Below are 18,515 nucleotides of genomic sequence, written 5' to 3'. Positions count from 1 at the left end.
TAATTATATTTACATGCATACATTATTCATGCGCATTAAAGCTTAGAATTCAATGTGAAGGCGATCGTGTTGCGAGTGTTTGTGACTGTGACGGTGATGGAAGAAATAAAAGTGTTGCCAAATAGCGTCGACCTCTATAATATAGCAACGAAATACGTTCGCAAAAAAAAATAAAAGTCATGTTTTTCTCCAAATCTATTTCAGCTATTGAAAAGAAGAAAGTATAAAGAATTATTTTGGGAAGAATAGTATTAGAAAGAGTGATTTATATTTCCGTCAGTTTCGATACAAAATTGATATGAAAACTGAATAGTTTGTAAAATTTTCATATTTTGTAAGCATTATCGAACGTTGAGTGTTTCGAGGAGACTCGAAACATCAATTAATTCATGAGACGAAAGTTTTTTAGTTTTTGATTGGTTATTCAAAGTTTCAAGCGCTCGAACCATCAGGCTTTTAAAATCAACTGCTTTTCGCTGTATTCTCGAACAAACGAAGATTTCGTTCAAGTGATTTTCTAATTTGAATGTCATTATCGAGCCGAATGAAGTTTCTAGATCGTTCACTATACTAGGCCTCAAACTCTTGTCTCTGCACACTAAATTCAAAACGAAATAACCGTTTTCGTTCAAACAATTCGACGATGCTTGGAGAAATTGAGTTTCCAAAAAACTTTTTGGCGGGCAACTCATTCCCATCGTCGTGTCCTTGCTGTCAACGTCCAATAAAATCGCATCGAATTTTTTCCCTTCCTTCGACGCTTTCGTTACAAATTCTATCCCGTCCGTTATTTCCACTTTCATTCTTTCGTCGAGCTTCAGATCGAACCAACTTGTCGCTATACGCAAAACTTCTTCGTCTATGTCGACAGCCGTGATTTTGACCTGTTTCAACGTTTTCAAACGGATTAATTTTTTCTTTCTTGCATCGAAAAGAATTCTTGAAAAACACCATTCAATCATTACCTTCGGGAAACACTGATGTAAAAAAGTGCAAAGACTCCCGCCTCCTAATCCCACCACGAGAATTTCACTAGTTGCGTCTACATTTATCGCTGCAGTCGCACCAACGCACATGTAAGGATGATGCTCGCAAGCCAGGAAACCGTGATCGACTGTAAATTTTCTTCGACCGTGAACCCAAGACTGGGAACTTGAAGAACCATGTTTTTTATCACGGTGCCGATTTTTTACTGAAAAGCAAGGACTCGTAATTATCAATGAGAAAAATGTGCATTATTTTCAGTGAAGATCATTAGAAGGCTGTTTCTTGCAAAAATTTGAATATAAGATTTAAAATATTTCGTCTTTCATGCACTTTTTTTTGGGGAAAATAGTAAAATTCCGTGCTTGTAGTCCAGAAACATATGCTCCGTACGCAAACGCGTTATGCTCAAAATAGAAGAAAAATAGAGTGAAAATTCGCACCCAATTTTAATCTAGCTTCGCTTTGGACGATAAATTGATTGTTCAAAAAAATGAGTCGTCGAAGATTGGGTCCCTCGTCTCCAAGAACATCTTCGACGACGTAAGGACCGCTTAACTTGCTTTCCCCCTTGCATCGAATTTCGCGATGGCCAACGTCCGCACCGAGTGACAAAAAGTCGATAACGTAATTAGCGGCCAATCCTGATGGTGCAAAGTTTTTGATACTCGGCCCGAGTTCTTGCTTTACTTTTTCCATGCTCTCGAAACTGTGCTCTCGTCTTAAAATTACCACGGCCAAACGGTCTTTCGACACGTTTTGTAGCAGTTCTTGTCTACCTTCGGAACTGCCAAAGATCCAATCAGTGTCCCTGAAACATAGGTTTTGTCGATGAAAGAAACTTCTCTTCCCGTTTCGATCAGCTCCATTTATCAAAATCGGCTTTTGTTTTGACATTTGAGCTCTCATATGAACGATTCGAAGATAATGTTCACCTTCCTTGAGGGACGATAAACGCAGCGTAACTTTTAGCTACTTTAATGTCTCGTCTGTCTAGAATGTGTATCGTGAATCGAGGTTGATCGTCACCAGGTCGACATAAATCCAATGAAACTTCTCCGAGGTCAGAAACGCTTCTTTTGTTTAAAGTGTTGCAGACGAGAGCGGATTGTTGTGCCCCCAAAATCCCATTTATAATATCATCGGGATCTGTGACCCTGACTGTTTTATCGTCCGTCAAAGCCAGCTCGAGAACCTGTGAAGGTAACGAAACGACTTGATTCATTTTTTTTCAACTTTCACTGAATGTCTCATTTAATCTTACCGGACGTGGCAATCCAGGAAATTTCGTTGCAATGACAACGAAAACTGGAAACGCAGAGCCTTCGTCCTCCCGTGTTTTGGCTTCGGCTTCATAGCATCGAGAAACTCGAAGCATAAATTCGTGAGAGGGGAAATATGCGACGAGTTTTCGTAAAATGTGTTCTTGAAGTAGAGTTATGCACACGTAACGACCGCCTCTTTTGAGAACCCTCGAAATTTCCTGAAAAAGATTCTCAATTAAGTCTCATAGATGAGGGAAGCAGGAGAAATGCTTAACGGTTGAGAGAAACGAGGGAAAACTTACATTCAAATATTTATCGATACGATCCAGGGTTTCAACGTCAGAATCTGGCATAAGCGCATCAAAAGTTCCCTTGTCAAGGACCACGCTGAATTTCTCACTCTGGTACGTCATTTCAGTCGCGTCCATACATTCGTATGTTAAATCAGGTCTTTGCTCCTTATTCTTTTCATTCATCTGCTTTATTACGATTTTCGATATATCTATGCTCGTAACTTTCCTAAACACACCAAATTATTATCTTTAATCATTGTAATATGCAAATTTTTATTGCAGTTCATAGTTCGACGTTTACATATAAACCAAAACCAAAACGTTGGTGTTAATGATTGCCCAAGTCAGTACCACAAGGTAACAGGAAGTTTCGTCCTTGGAAAATTTTTCCCCTCTGAACCCACCTTATTATTTCTGCATGTTTGACAGTTCCACGCATACTTCCTGAAATTCCCCAAAGCCACCCTATTATTTCCGTATCTCCAACAATCCCACGCACACATCCCAAGATGCTCTTTACGAGATGCTGAGGGTCAATTTTCCTGAACGAATCTTCCTAGATTCCTTTGAAATCTTTCACGTACTTTCTATTCGACTATATGAAACTCCCTGGCAAAGGATTATTGCATGTTTATTATTAAATATTGCAGAATGATAATTGTTTCTGAATACAGAAATATGACAATTCAGTGTCAGCAAATAGAATTAATTTTATCTCAAGGCTTGACTTTTTTTCAGCCTTGAAAGTGTTTCTCAAAAATTTGTTTCCTATGTACAATGCATTTTTAACTATTTTGTTTTTTAAAAACTATGTGCCTTGATCCAGTCGATATCTCTAAATAGTAAAAAATCATGAATAGTAACAAATCATGAGTAACAAAGAATTTTCGAAACAACGACAGGAGTATCATTGTTCCAGGAATGAAGGGTAAGGAGTAGCATTTGTTAATTTTACATTCGAGTAAAACTTGTTCACTTATTATTGTTATGAAGGCTTCACATACCTGTAACCAACGTCGTATAAATCCATGCTGAGTGTAGAGTTTCCGCATCCCACGACCAAAACATCGTCTTTAGGTTTAATGTACTTCAACAGCTGCCCACATAATTCCGGATATTCGCCGTACCTTGAATCGAACGTGCACAAAATAAACAACTCATTGGCAAGACGAATAATCGTTTTTGGATTCTCACCATTCAAATGCTTTTTTTCCTCTCTTCTTGAAGAATTCGTTCCAATATTCAGCTTTGCTGAATTCTTCGTGAGTCTTGGGTAGCAAATTCATATTTATAAACTCGTGTATTAAGGTATTATACGTTGACAGTTGACATAACCTCAAAGTATGATCAACAAAAGTATATATATAGATACGATTGACCGGCTGCCGGCTGCAAATACGACAAGAAAACTAGAAAAAAATGATAAAGCAGAGATCAATAAAGTGTTGACGCAACCATGCATTGATAAATAAACGAAAAAACAGAGAACTGTCTTACCGATTCACAATAAAAATTGAAAGCGTGTTTTTTGAGCTTCAGCTTTTTTTGCCTAAATTCATTCAAATTCGATAATCATCAACTGGTCGCCGACGACATAATTTCAATAACTGACATTTTTTTAAATCAAAATTAAAATAAACGATTTCATCAATCATTTGTGCAGTCCGCGCGCTTACCGAAATCGTCGTAAGATGACACTGCTTTCTCGAAAAAAAAAATGCTTCCATTCTCGAATTTTGTTTACGTCGGCTTTACGTTTCGACAGAATTTTTAAAACGAGGAAATACATTGAAACTATTTTGTGTATTCATCTGGAATGAATAAAATTGATTACGAAATCAAGTATATAGTTGATTGATTTCAATATGGTAATGACGTTTAATGAAACTAATAAAATTTCGGGGTGAATATAATTAGAAACATGAAAGAAGCCGTGCGTAAACATAGCAAAAGGTATTATATTGGTAAAGTAAAGAAAAATGTTTAATTGATAGAATTTAGAATCTTTTATTTTGTCTTATTCTACGTGTGAGAGTTTGCGAGCTTTTTTCATATCGCTGAAAGTAATATTGGCTTTTATTTCTTGGAAATTTTTGCTTCTATACAATCCGACAGATGTTTGACGGAAATTTTAATATGATAAATATATCGAACAGTGAAAAAATTTGATTCGGAAGCTTTCAGTGACGTTTACACTTATCCGCGTCTCGGTATATGAAACCGTAGTCAGTGATGACCATGAAAACAAAGAGGCATATTGAAGATATTGCAATTAGTTGACAGGGCGTTTATAGTCGCGTCATATTCGACGATATTGAAATTTCAACGATCAAAATAATTTTTCTCAAATTGATATGATAATTTTATGTATCGCTGTAGAATTAATTCGAATGCCGACGGGATTGTAGAAAACTTACAAATATTGCTCAAAATTTTTAAACAGTTTATTTTTCTTGATTTTTTTTACACTTGTGAGTCTTAAATTGCAGGAACGCGCACTCGTACGATTGCGATCAATATACGTGCCCGATCGAATTAATTTATCCGAACTGGATCTGTAAAAGTCGCATCTCTTGTCCTTCGTTCGCCATTAATTCTTCACATCGCGTTCTCTCTCTTTCTTTCGCTGTCTTTTCTTTCTTCCTTTCTGTACCGCGTGCCTCTCGTCGTCCCTCGCTGCTTCTTTTTTTTTCTCTTTTTAAACCGATTCGAGAAGAACTCGAGTTTCAAGTGTCCGGGTGATCGAGCGAGTCGCACACGCCACGAATGGGTCCAAGTCACGAATATTTATGCTCGTGATTAAAAACACTCGTGCATTTACCGAGTTTTATCCGAGCTGTCTGAATTTCCCGTTCGCATGTCGTCGCAACCCAAAAGTGGACTATATTTGGCTGATTAACTGCTCATTATTATCGTATCCCACTTAATAGTTTTATCATTATTATTGTTATTATTGATGGCAGAATAAAGTTTTGTTTATGTGTTCCTGTTCAAAATATGATCGCTCGATATTCGAGCGCCGCATTCGCCCAGTGATTTTTGAGGTTATGACGCGTCCTTCGAAATTGTGAAATAATTCGCACAGTTTTTGGGCTTCACGCACACACAATTGTGATATGAATAATTTTAATACGAAATGTGAATTTGTCGACTTTACGATCGGCGGTATATAAACTTGATTATTTCAATGGAAAAAGGCCTGTTCAATTAAGAATTTGGGGACACGCGAGTGAAAAAGTGATTAATTGAAAAATCATGTGAAATAAATACTGACGTAATATCCGGAAAGATCTTAATTCAGAATAATTATAGCAGCATTTATTAAACGTAATTGGAACGATGCTAAATCGATGGAGGATGCGGACGAACGAGATTCGATATTACAATCGAGAGCGAGAGTGAAAGAGAGTTCGGACAAAAAGCAGAGGCAATAAGAAAGAAAGGAGGAGAGGGGAGCGTGAAAGCGAACGAATACAAAGAGGGAACACGACGAGGCCGAAAGATGGAGAATGAGATTGAAAGGAGAGAAAAATAAGCGAGCGATGGGAAAGGAAGGAAACGAGTGAAAGAAAAATAAACAGTAAATCTATGAAAGAAGAACAAAACAGACAAAACGGTGGGGGAAAGGGCCAGTGGAGGGAACAGAACGGGAGATGCGGAAAAGAGCAAAAAAGACAGTGAATACGAGCAATGGAAAGAGGCACAAATAACGCGGAAGGAAAGTCAAAAGGGGTAGAAGAAGCAAGGAGAAGTAGAGGAAGCGGGAAGGCGAATAAGCGAAGAGAGAAGAGCGAGGATAAGCGGGAAACGAGGAATCGGAAAAGAGAAGATGAAAAAGAAGAAATATTTGAAAAAATGGAATAAAAAGTATGAAGAATAAGAAAAAAAAAGAGGGTGATGCGGGCGCTCGTGCGAGGATGAGCGCGTGCGTGTGTTGGATCGTGTAGCAGCGCCACGGAAGCGAAGAAGAGTGTACAGTGGCCGCATGCCGCGCAGGTGGCCTTTTCCGCTCCCACCTGTATATCACTTCCATCTCTCTCTCTCTTTCTCTCCCTTTCTCTTTCTCTGTTTCTTTCCTCGTTTACCTTCTACCGTTCGCTCCTCATTTTTCCGTTTACAATGTATAAAAAATCTTTGGTGCAAGCTCGTGAATATAACCTCGAAAAAATGGATGACTCAATAGACGAAAAGTTAGCCTATAAATTGTCAAAATAGAATAAAACCGTTCAAGAATTAGTGAGAACCGAGCCACGAGAACACAACAGAGAATCCGTTGTGCTGTTCGTAAGAACTGTAAAACGACGAATTTTATAAAATCTGTGCAGTGCCTAAAACGTTAACTTGACTTTTCGATCAAAGAGTGCTTTTCCCCCCCGACAAATGAGTCGCAAAAACACACTCACTTTTTTCTGAAAAATAAATAAAAAGTGGACGAAAGCAAGCCGACGCTTTAACAGTGATCGAACGAAAATGTCGAACTTTCAATCGGAACGAATCCAGTCAAATGCAACGTGAGTGCGAGAATCACGTGTGCAACTGAAGTGACCCGTTCCAAGTACTTTGCCAGCTCTACAATGAAGAAAAAAAGGAAAACAGTGCTACGAAAATAGGGAAAGAGCATAAGCACACGTACGATAAAACCGATGCACAAAATCGTGGTGGGGTTAAGGGCTCGTGCGTGGCACGCGAACGCAATGAAATCCGTCCGAAAGCGCGGCGCGTATGTATATTGGGGGAGGCTCGTCCGCTAATACTCCCGTCGTGCTAGCTCTTCCTCGACACGGTCTCGCGCATATATAGCGCGAGGTATCTTCACCTGCACGACATATGGCGTCTGTTGTAGGTACATCGATGTAGTTTAGTATTGCATTCGACGTGTATCTGTATATATAATAATATGCGGTGTATGCGGACTCGCCGGACGCCGTTGGCACGTTGAGGGATGGTCGTTGGCCCCTTGAACGTGGTCGAATAGGGGATTGGCCCCGTTGCATATCGCGTCCACCCGAATAATCCGCCGGGGTTAATTTTTTTAGCGCATCCATCGGTGCCTCTTTTCCTTCACTTACGCTCTTCTTCCCTTTTTTTTCTCGCTCGCTCGCTCGCTCGCTCCAAATCAACCCCTCGATTCACTTCCGGTACTTGACCCTACACCGCATCGAGGGGGTCACGCACCGTTGGAACTCACTTTTCATTCCATCTCCCATCCCTCCGCCTCCTCCCTCTTTTATTACTATTTTTCGTTAATCTTGGCTTCTGCTTCATTTTCAGCTGACGCGTGTGCGTACATCGACGCCATTTTAATCCCTCATCGGCTGATTCATCGGTGCCAGGATTCCGAGAGCTTTGTTTTCGTCGTTGTATACCCGGATTGGGACGCTCTACGGTTGTCGAGGCTTTTTCATTAACGCCGCTTGGGATTCGAGGCTGCTCTAACCGCCGGGATTCTCCATCGACGACTCTGCTGCTCAACCATCGCTTTCTTATTCGTTGCGATTAAGTGTGGCCGCTTCTAGAGTCCTTTTTGTCAATCGAATGAGATTAACGAGCGATCAACAAAAGTAGTTGCGTGAATAATTATTGCTCAAAGACACACACGCGCGCACCTGTCTTCGGCACCAATTTCAATTTGTCAGTCGACGACTCTTGTCGCAAAAGAACTTTAACCACTTTCTCCAACGATCCTTTTATTTCGTCGGAAAATTATATCTTCGCAATTACCAACCGAAGCCTCGTCGATGTACGCGAAGATGTCTGTATGTCTGTAAACTCACCACGAGTCTGCGCGTGTGTGTGCGTGTGCTTTAATTCGTGGTAAATGAAATCCAACTCGATAAATCGTGAAATCCGATAGATTTATAGTGTGCAAAGTGCTCGACACCTGTTCACATATTACCTATCATAATCTTATCATTATTTCGACCGTTACTCACTCCACACGCTTCTTAATATGACAATCGAACGTGTCAATTTGACCTAGATTTGGAATTACGACGGGCGCCCGATTTATGCAACGGTTTCGACAACGCACTTTATCTCGTGGCCACTCAATGCTTCGAAACGTTTCCATTCGCAGTGGAAAGTCCTTCGCTATTGAAATATGCTGGAAAAAAATTGACGTAGGAACGTTTACGTCACGGGAACGAAGAATAAATGGAATCCGATTGAGTTTGAATTTCAAGGATAAGAAAATTGAACTCCAAGTTTCCTGGATTTAGGAAATGTCAAGGCAAGTTTGTCCACGTTCTCTTTGGGATTGCCAAATATTGAAAAAAGTAAAGGCAGTTTTAATAGAAATACATTTTGTACTGTTTACATGTGGATGAGAGTGAGCTCAATTAAAAAATCGAATTTATTCTTCAAAAAACACTTTTTACTGTAAAATGAACTGTTCAATATTTATTTTCTAACATATTTTACAGATTTCTGGTGAATCTCGTCCGAGTTTGTCGGGGTTGATGACTCTCGAGCTATCGAAATTCCAGTACGGGCTTCGTCAAGCGCAAAGAGAAATGAGAAGAAAGGGATTTGTTAAGGAGGACATTAAAGTCGAAGGGAACGTCGTTAATAACATAAATCAGGGTTAATATTAATGTCACGAGAATGAGAGGGGGAAAGCAGTCAAGTTGCATTGCGGTTGGTGCAGCGGAGCGCTTGAGGTCGCGAAAGAGCACAAAGAAATTGGGGGCGAAAGAGGTAGTCCGATCGATCAACAACTGGATTTAGCCCCTGGGGACGAACCTCGTGGTAACGAAACGAGTAACGACGTATCTCCACAAAGAGGCTCGAGTATCTTACGCGAGAGAGTCTCTTGGAATGAAAGTTTACACGCCGAGTCCCTCTCGCCAGAGGGCCTCTCGGAACTATACACGTATCCAAGCTCCTCGGGCGTGCATTCTCGCGGGGAGCACGCAATGCAACTACAAAAAGAGAAACCAAAGACGAATGTTTCCACTAGGACTTATTTGGGCGAGATGCCGACAGGCGGCTCATTTGTCAGGCCAATGAGACGGAGACAGAACCTCCATGGGCAGCCGCATAGCGCAATGTGTTTTTAGATGTGTGCAAGCGTGTCTGCGTTTGCGTGTGTCGGGACCAAACCCATGGGACTTGGAACATCTCGTGGGTCTCTCGCGAGTTCGCGGATCTGTGATTCGCGATGGCCAAGCCATCGAGGGACGATCCACTTTTTCACTCGAATCTCAACGCTCTTACGGATCACTGCGCACGCATCGCTTTCTTCCTGGCTCGATCGTATTGTGCGTTTTTTATGAATATGCTTGCAATAAAAAATCAGGTATTCAGATTCTTGTGACGGGGATTAGGAAACGTTTCTTTTTTCGAATTCTTTCGAGAAATGCGATCATAAATTATTGTGAAATTATAGACTCGAACGTTGCACAGGCATTTGCAATATTTTCGGAGCGAGTAAATCGAGTGTCTGAATCAACCAAATTTTAAATCCATCAAAAGTTTCGTTGAATCAGCAAATTTATTATCTTCGCGAGAAATTGGAAAAAAGGGCCAGTCAAAAGCAGTGTTATGCGTGCCGAGTTTTTGAGCCAATTGTACGAACACCTTAATTCATCTTTTTCAGTTTTATTAAATTGTTAAAAAAGGATTGCCATCAAGGGGCATACGCAGTCGAAGATAAATGTTGATGTCGTACGCACTCATCCGGTTCGAGATCGATCCGAGTGTCGGTGAATAACGGCTATGAAATTTACGTCTATTCACGTGAAGTTGGATCGTTCGATCGCGGCAGAAGAAGCACGACTACCGTCTGGCGTTCTTCTGAAAATGCACGTGGCTTCGATCTCGCTTCGAAAATCCTCGTGCAGCTTTCGACGAGAACTTCCAGTCTGCGACGATGGGCGAGAGTAACATTCACTCCCTCTTGAATCTCGATCAAAAATATGCTTCGTTACATTCGTTGAAAAGTCGTCTATTCGATTTCTGTTTCAGAGAAAAGCCGAATGTCGAGGAGCCCGAACGAATGGAGCACGAAAATGGGCAAATCAGCACCCACGACGAAATCATTGTTTTTAACTCGATTTTTTTAATAACAATGGCGAAGAAGTAGACAAAAATTGAGTAATCGGAAACAATGAGCTCCGTTTTGGAGTTTCCAATTTTGTGGTACGTGCCAACCTACGAAGAACGTTTCCTTCCCTCAACGTCGATTCATATATTGATGGTTTTTTGTCAATGATCGACCCTACGGTTTCGTAAACGGGGCCCTAAAATTGAGCAGAGTGTATCCTCAGCACGGGGTCGATCGAGAGCAAGATGAGAGGTGAACGGGAACGAATCATCATCCTCCTTTATTCTGCTTGCTGGTCCAATTAATGTACCACATGACGTTTCCGACGAACGGAAATCGGGGTGTTCCGGCGACCTAGACAGGGGCCCCTCGGGCCCAACGCCCTTTTCATACCGCACAAACCCCTTAGGAAGAAAAAAAATGACTCTTCCCCAAGCTAATTGCTAATCACGTGCGCGCGATCTTTTCATGCCCCTTCTTTCAATCCTGCACGATTAAAAACCCTTGAATAAAAGTATTTCTCATAATATGAAATTTTTCAATCGATTTTACAATTTTTCTCAAAAATCGTTTTGTTTTTCAGGTCGACTTCTTTCATCCATTGCGAAAATGATGTCGGTTTTGAACCACGGATCACGCACAGCTGCTATTCAAATGAAATCGTTCCTCGGAAAAGTCACCGAGCTAAAGAATTATCGAAATCATTTTCGATCGTTATTCATTCGCAGAATAATTTCATGGATTCATCAATCATACAGACTGGTGAGGATAAAATTATTGCACACTTTTTATGCAATTACCAATAGTCGTGGCAGTGGCTCGATTATAATAATGAAGAAAATTCGCGAGGCGTTGAGAGTTCATAGTTTTTTGAACGTTTCGAAAAGTTAGCTGTAAATAATCGATGGAATAGTTATCAAGATTGCTCGACGATAATCAGAATTTGAGTGAAAAAGCCCACGGAGGGTTTCCGAAAGTGTCGAGATTCGTGAATGATGGTAAATGCTTGATTCGTAACTTCGTAAAAACAAAGTGTGACAGTAGAGTCGTAAAGTTGATAAATAAAGCCGGAAGTGTTACTCCTCTTTGTGCCGTTAGTGTTTGCCCAAGGTTGGGGGAATCGTGCGGTAGGACGTCAGCCGACAACGATGGTTCGTGCCGAGCGCGTGCCATGTGGCGAAAAGCCTTTATTCCTCCGTCCCTCTCTCGGCCCTGCTTTAAAGATTTTCCTGCTGCTGGCATCAGAAATTAGGAAGAATTCGAGAAATAAAAACATACCGCCACCGTTAGATCTTCGTGTGTTTCAACGAACGGGGGATGATTCGGGAATTTTATGGAAAAGAATAGTATTCTACCGAGTGAGAAAACACCTTTTCCCCCCGTTCATTCAAACAGCAGTATTCGGACAACCGAATGGACAGAAGGGTCCGAAATTCGTGTTATTAAAAAATAAAGTTGCACAGCAGGAACAAAGCGTGCAACGTCGTCTATAGATGTGCCGCGCTTCTCGTTTTGCACTCTTGAAAATAAACTTTCAATCTTCTTCGTATCGATACGCTGCGATCGATGAAAATTTAGCTCCAAGGATTTTCGAACTATTTCGACTCTGAGCGATAACAAGAAGAGAGGCCTTCGGTATATATGAACGGAAAATGAGAGTTGCCGATTGACTGTTAGATTCTCATGATTTGAGGTAACACAAGAATGCAACGAGTTCATAAAAGAAATGGGATCTTGAGGAGGCGAAGTGAATTTCGTCAAGAACGAGTGTCAATTCCATTAGCATAATGTACGAGGGTTTGGTTGAAGCCGCCGTTATGGATAACGTCGCAAGAGACGCGATAGGGGACAGATGCTTTTCCTCATAGCTAGTGATCGATTTGTATGCATCTTCGGCTCATTCCTCGATTGAATTTAGATAAAATGCGGCAATGAATAAGCCTTTCGAGTCGAGTACGCGATATTGAATATCTTCATGAGTTGTCTTCTCGCCGGTGGAATAAAGAACGATATACGAATGAGAAAATATTGTTGACCGAAACGAAAATGCTGGTAGCTATAATAATTCCTCGTTATCGCTTCGCCAGATCGAGGATCGTGTCTCCTCGTTATACGTACGTAATCAATCGTCCAACCCGTACCAATTTTCGAATTTAACTTACTATTTCAGTTGTGAAAGAAGTTAAAGGAAAAAGGGTGCGTCAGTGAGGGCAGGAAAGCACTTCGGGAGGCCGAAAATTCGCTGATATTTCGGGTTCTTTTTTGCTGTGAAAATAAAATACAAATATTTACAAGTTTTTTTTTTCGAGAATCAGAAATGTCGCAGCTCGCAATTTCCATCTGAATTAGTGAAACGTTTGCATCTTTTTCGAAAAAATGATGCATTTAGCATTATTTTTCCTCGGCAAACTCGTTGATTTTTAGTAGCGTTCGGAATGCTCGTCTCTTTGAAGACACTGTAAAATATGAAAATTCAACAATTTATGAAGCAACGAGCTCGAGGCCTTGACGAGGCGATCAATGCTTAATTAATTGCCTGCTGTCGTCCTCCTTTCACGCACAAAAGGCAAGACTATCCCGGGTTTATCTATTTGGATCATCTGATTGATGTACAAGCGCATAGACACGCTCAAGATCAATCGGAAACGTGTTTTCTTTGTTCCCGGTCGCAAGGCTCCACCGGGCTCGTCCGTAATCACACGAGCTCGCGTGTTTTCAGTTTCGTTCTCTCGGGAGACTTACGCGAACGGAGATACTGAAAAATATTGAAAAGCGTTCGTCGCGGGGATGACAATTAACAAATTCGTTGTACTTGTCAGCTGAGAATATTCAATTTTGTCGCTAATTAAGCCGGCCCGTCCTCGCGTGACCTCATTGAATTAAGTATAGAGAGTATCGTATTTTCCATCATTTATTTAGTTGAAATTTTTCCCCAAATTTTCTCAGCAGCCAAGTCTCGAATAATTTTCCACCACCGTTTCGCCGTATTCGTCCAACATTTATTCCAGAAATCTATTAAAACGGGAGCTCCATAAAAAAACAATAAATCGCGAATAATCCCAATCCTGAGATGTGATTAGACAATCCGAAGGCGGAGAGTGCACGAGCGTTAACAATCATTTATGAAAATGAGCGCGATAAAAATCACCCTCCCCGGCTGTTGTGTCCGGCTCGTAAAACCGTCTGGTAGCGGAAGGGAAGGGATGCGATCGAGGGTGCACGGAAAAATCGGCAACAGCTTTTATGCCTTGCGGTAACCGAGTTGATGAAAATTGCCAAGCAAAACAACATTTTTTTAGTGGGACTCCAAGTTTTCTTCGGGTTTTCGAGTGAGAAAAGCGATTTTATCGTTCCGATCTGAGTCAGTGCTCTCGAAGCTGTTTCCGAGGAGTTCGAACTGAAATTGGGGAGGTTCCACGTGAATTATCGTCCTCGACGATGTCCGTCGACGTAATCGCTCGTCTTCCTCCTCGAAATAATGTGCTCACATGGACCAAAATTAGGGCAATCAGGATAATGCGTTTTAATTAAAAAACGATCAAACGAAACGGGAGCAAAAATTGATTTTCCTTTGTGGCTTAGTTTTTTGAGAGATCCTGTATTACACGACAGACGCGGGAGTTATGGCCGTTTCGCTCGACAGCCCCAACTGTCTCGTGGCGCAGCACGCGTCGCCACGTGGCCAGGTAAAAGGTAAAAAAAGCCCTCAACGTAAACGAGAACCACTTCTTAACCCTCGCTTCCGCGCAGTCATCTCTCTCCCCTCGAGTCCCTTCGATCCCTCAATTGAAGAGACGAAAAAAATGACTCGGTACAACACCTTTGATGTCATTGGGAAAGAGAATGGGCGATGCGAAGCGGTGCAACGATTCGCTCAACTTTGCATTCAATATCATCGGATTATCGACGTTGGCTTCTCTTTATTTTCTTTATCTCGACTCATCTCGTTTCCTCACTAATATTTTAGTCCCAATAATCGTCTGCTTTTTATTGTCACAAGCAACGTCCTCGTGTCCTATGACGCTTTTCGAAGACGACGAAAAACATTGGAAACATAGTTTGGAGTCGATTTTTCGTTCTTTGCCACTCAACGATCCCAGCTGTCTCGAATTACCTTGGAATAATACAGTCCTTAGTTTATTTGCTTTAGTCTTTTGTCGTCCCATAAGCGAGATGAAGCGAACGTTTGATTCATCGATGACAAACACAGAGATTGGTACGAGGATCGCAGTTTCTCATGATTCTTAGATTACCTTGAATAATTCGAAATTAATCGAAGGGAAAATTCACTGGTTGCTCCCAAGTTTCTCCGAAGCTCTGGAACTTTCTTCCAATCCTTCGGTCCAGAGATGTTTTCGCCAATCTCTCCAAAAATGGGATCTTCAAGAGCAAGTGAAAAGAATCGATCCGTCAAACTCTTACGAAGTCTTTGCATCGTCAGTTTTGAAGCTTCAATGACCTCGGAATTTCGAACTCGTCCAAGTGGCCAGAACGCGTCGCTTCCTCTGCTTTGGAATTTTTATCCACGGATTAAGTTGAGCTCCATTAAATCCACTCAGGATACCCATTGAATAACCGGCCCCGTAGGACCTTAATTTCCTGCCGACTCCAGTTGACGTTGAACAACGATGCGGACAGCCCAGCAGCTTGCCCAGTATCACCTCTGGCCACTTTTGTAGACGAAGAGAGCCGAAAAGCGTGCAAATGAAAACAGTTGACATGAGAAATCATCGAGATCCGTTGCATCGTCGTAGGGGCCCCCGGATAAGGTGATCGCTCCTCCAGGGTACGTTAGGACCCAGCAACGGCATATGGTGTCTCCAACGAGGCCGAGAACCAACGGGGCCTCACAACCGACTTAGACCGCGACAGATGGCGCGGGAGGGAGGGAGGGAGGCTCTCCCTCTCACTCTCTATACCCGGCGTTCCCTCTTTGTTCCTCTATTTGCTGTCTAACCCGCTGCTTTCCGGCAGCGAATAGCCCCGTGCCACGGATTACCCTGACCGAGTCCGGCGGAACGAGTTGCGGCAAAGCCAGGCGATCATGCGAATGGAATATAAAAAATAATTCGTTTGGCGCTATCGAAAAAGTTGTGCGTTTGAGAAAGTGCCAGGAAAATCGTAGAAAGCTCAGGAAACGATGGAAATAAAATTTAAAAATTGTTTAAATCAGTATTGGCTGCGATCAAATTCACAGTTTCGTCGAGAGCATTGTTGGGACTCGCTGCTAAATTTCTAAATCGCTTCAATTCTCGAGAGCCCTCATCTTGCGCAAATCATCATTTTTTTGGCGTCAACATTGCTAGAGTAGCATGAAGCACCTCGAATGATAATTTCAGTGTGCGATTAGATAACGATTCTGGAAACAATTTTCATAGACTTTAATTTTCTCTCAAAGATTGTTTAAACAAATTCATTTTGAATAACTAGAAGCAAATTCGTGATCTGCGACCCAAAGAACCTTGGACCTCGCCTGTAATTTGTACATCAACTCTGAAATGCTCGTTCTCATCACAATATTTGAACACCCTGAAAATTAAACATTTTATTCTAGCAATTTTACCGTTTAGCAGTGGCAAGCCTAGGGCATAAAAAACCAAGCACATTCTTCGAAAGTACAAACATCGCGGACACGATTTAAGCACTTCATTATCCGAAAATAATATAAGGCTTCCGAATCGTGAATTGAATGATAAACGGATCTCAAAAATTGCTACGTTTTTGCTTTATTTTACAAAAACCTAATAAAAAAATGGTTTTAGCAAAATTTTAGTCACGCCATTGCAAAAAGCGACCTCAAAAAGAGTCGACAAGGTAGCCAACGATTTTTTAAAATGACGCTTCCACAGTGAATAATCCCCTTAAAAAGGCTACATGCGAAAGGTGTCTTTCCAGCGTTAAAATGTTCATTCTCCCCGTGTGCAGTTTTTTTATTCGTTATCGTGTTTCAGTATACCATGAAATTTGGACGATGGTACGTTGGAAGACCTTTTGGTTGTATTATTTCGGATAGAGAAAGATAGAGTTGACGACGGGAAATCGAAGTTTAGAAATATCCTCGGATTGTAACCGGAAGGAAGATGAGGTTCGTGCGAGCATCTAAGGCAAAACAGAGCAGCGGATTTGGATCCGCAGGGTGTTTCCTTCCTCAGGTTTTCGTCCGATTTAAGGAGTTTCGGTACAGAAGTCTAAATATTAAGAAATTGATGAAATTTAGTGATAATGTTCTTCAACATCAAGTGCGAAGACACAATTTTTTTCAAAATTTTCTTCTACTTAATTATCGAGCATTTAAAGCAGATTTCTTATGTCCGGAATGTATACCTGTATATATGGAAACGCTATGCTTATAACTTTAGTGATCGATTACTCGACAACTGTGTAGAAGGAAAATCTTAAGGAGGGTGGCTACGTTCGTCAAATTGATAAGAAATTGATCAAATTTGGTGATAATGTTCTTCAACATCAAGTGCGAAGACACAATTTTTTTCAAAATTTTCTTCTGCTTAGTTATCGAGTAATTGCGCATTAAAGCAGATTTCTTATGCCCGGAATGTATACCTATATATATGGAAACGCTATGCTTATACACGTGAACTTTAGTGATCAATTACTCGATAACTGTACAAAAGAAAAATCTTAAAAAATATGTGTTGTCAAATTTAACTCTAAAGAATATGTTCACCAAATTTTATTAAATTCTTATCATTTTGAAATTTTTAATGTATTTTACATGGTTTAGCATGGCAACATTGTATCGCCTGTACCGGAACTCCTTAATTTTTTCACAATGTATGGCTGCGTTTGTTGCTTTATTTTTCTGCTATTCGACACATTCGCGCATGTGGTTAAACCACAAAATAACAAAACTTTGTAAAAGAAGTTTGGCCCAATGTGTGCCTGTCGAAGATAGGATTTTTACTTTCTTGCGAGTTCAACGAGCACCTGTCGCGCGGAGAATGCACGCGTCTATCGACTCCACATTATCATAACAGAACCAACAAAATGTATTTTTCTCTCTTTTCATTTGGATCTTTCGCCAGATTGAGATAATACGGAGGAACGAAAGAAAAGGGTTGCGTGTGAGTCCGCTTTATTTCGCGTAATTTTCATCCTCGTTTACACACGCGAATCGCGTCAAAGGCAAACTTATTTCCGGTCCATAGCCTTGAGTCATCGAACGGTCACTCGCGGCATCGATCCGAAAAAATCGCACTTTGTTTCACGCGCAACGACGTCTCGAAATATTTAGAGGTTGCCAAAACAGCGCAGTTTCGTACCGCACTACTTTGACCTGTCGCATTCCCCATTTATTTGTGGGTGAATTTCTCGAAACGTTTATTCACTCGGTTTCCAACGTGGCACAGAGGCCCCCCTCGCCGCTGAGCTCCTCTTCGCTATTCTTCTAGCCATAATCATCCGGGGATCGCTCTTGTCGTCTTTGTATACCTCGGTGATACGTCGTGGCATTGGATTTTATGATTTAAGGTCCTCGCCATTCTTCGTGTCTAGGTAATACGATTTCTATTCTTCTCCGTACACCTCCTCGCTCTCGAGAGTGACGGGAATTTGACTTGGTTTTAGAAAATAAACATGGGCCAGTTGAGGCCTGAATAGCTGCAATTAGCCAGTGTTATGTAAAGTACCAGCAAATATAGAGGACACGCGGATACCTTAAATGGGGAAAGAAGAGTTTTTGGTGGAAAATTAGTGAAACGAATTCCTCATAAGCCCGTTGAGCGAGAGGGACTCTCGGGAAAATAAATTGTGAGGTGTATTCTTAGCCAAGATTCTTTGTCGATGGGCTCGAAAGGCGCTCGACTTCGGGCCCTCGAGAATTCCGGGCTCAATAGACCCGAAGCATTTCCCGATATTTCATTCCTCGTATCGATTCCTTATTCACAAATAACCAGCCTCGAATATCTGTCA

At 41.3% G+C, this 18,515-nt stretch overlaps 1 protein-coding gene and 1 long non-coding RNA gene across 4 annotated transcripts in view; one reads left to right on the top strand and one right to left on the bottom strand.

Annotated features, from left to right (window-relative positions):
• Positions 1-249: 249 nt before the first annotated feature.
• Positions 250-18,515, bottom strand: part of LOC122412993 (eEF1A lysine and N-terminal methyltransferase homolog) — a 117,295-nt gene continuing 99,029 nt past the window's right edge. The window contains exons 1-9 of one of the 3 annotated variants that reach the window (XM_043423047.1): positions 4,040-4,324; positions 3,737-3,951; positions 3,547-3,669; positions 2,552-2,768; positions 2,249-2,467; positions 1,920-2,179; positions 1,428-1,795; positions 966-1,192; positions 250-884 (exon numbers count right to left, since the gene is read on the bottom strand). In XM_043423047.1, coding sequence (XP_043278982.1) covers positions 342-884; positions 966-1,192; positions 1,428-1,795; positions 1,920-2,179; positions 2,249-2,467; positions 2,552-2,768; positions 3,547-3,669; positions 3,737-3,828 — 2,049 coding nt within the window. In that variant the 5' untranslated portion in view covers positions 3,829-3,951; positions 4,040-4,324 and the 3' untranslated portion in view covers positions 250-341. Of the gene's footprint in view, positions 885-965; positions 1,193-1,427; positions 1,796-1,919; positions 2,180-2,248; positions 2,468-2,551; positions 2,769-2,946; positions 3,152-3,546; positions 3,671-3,736; positions 3,952-4,039; positions 4,325-18,515 lie in introns of those variants that run through there. The other 2 variants (XM_043423046.1, XM_043423049.1) reach the window with 2 other exon arrangements.
• LOC122412996 (uncharacterized) lies at positions 8,845-11,665 on the top strand. Its single transcript, XR_006261471.1, has 3 exons — positions 8,845-10,422; positions 10,508-10,681; positions 11,170-11,665. It is a non-coding gene; the product is annotated as an uncharacterized lncRNA (long non-coding RNA).

Source organism: Venturia canescens, chromosome 7 (assembly GCF_019457755.1).
Source record: "Venturia canescens isolate UGA chromosome 7, ASM1945775v1, whole genome shotgun sequence".
Lineage (NCBI taxonomy): Eukaryota > Metazoa > Arthropoda > Insecta > Hymenoptera > Ichneumonidae > Venturia > Venturia canescens.
This window is presented reverse-complemented; position numbering and strand designations above follow the sequence as displayed.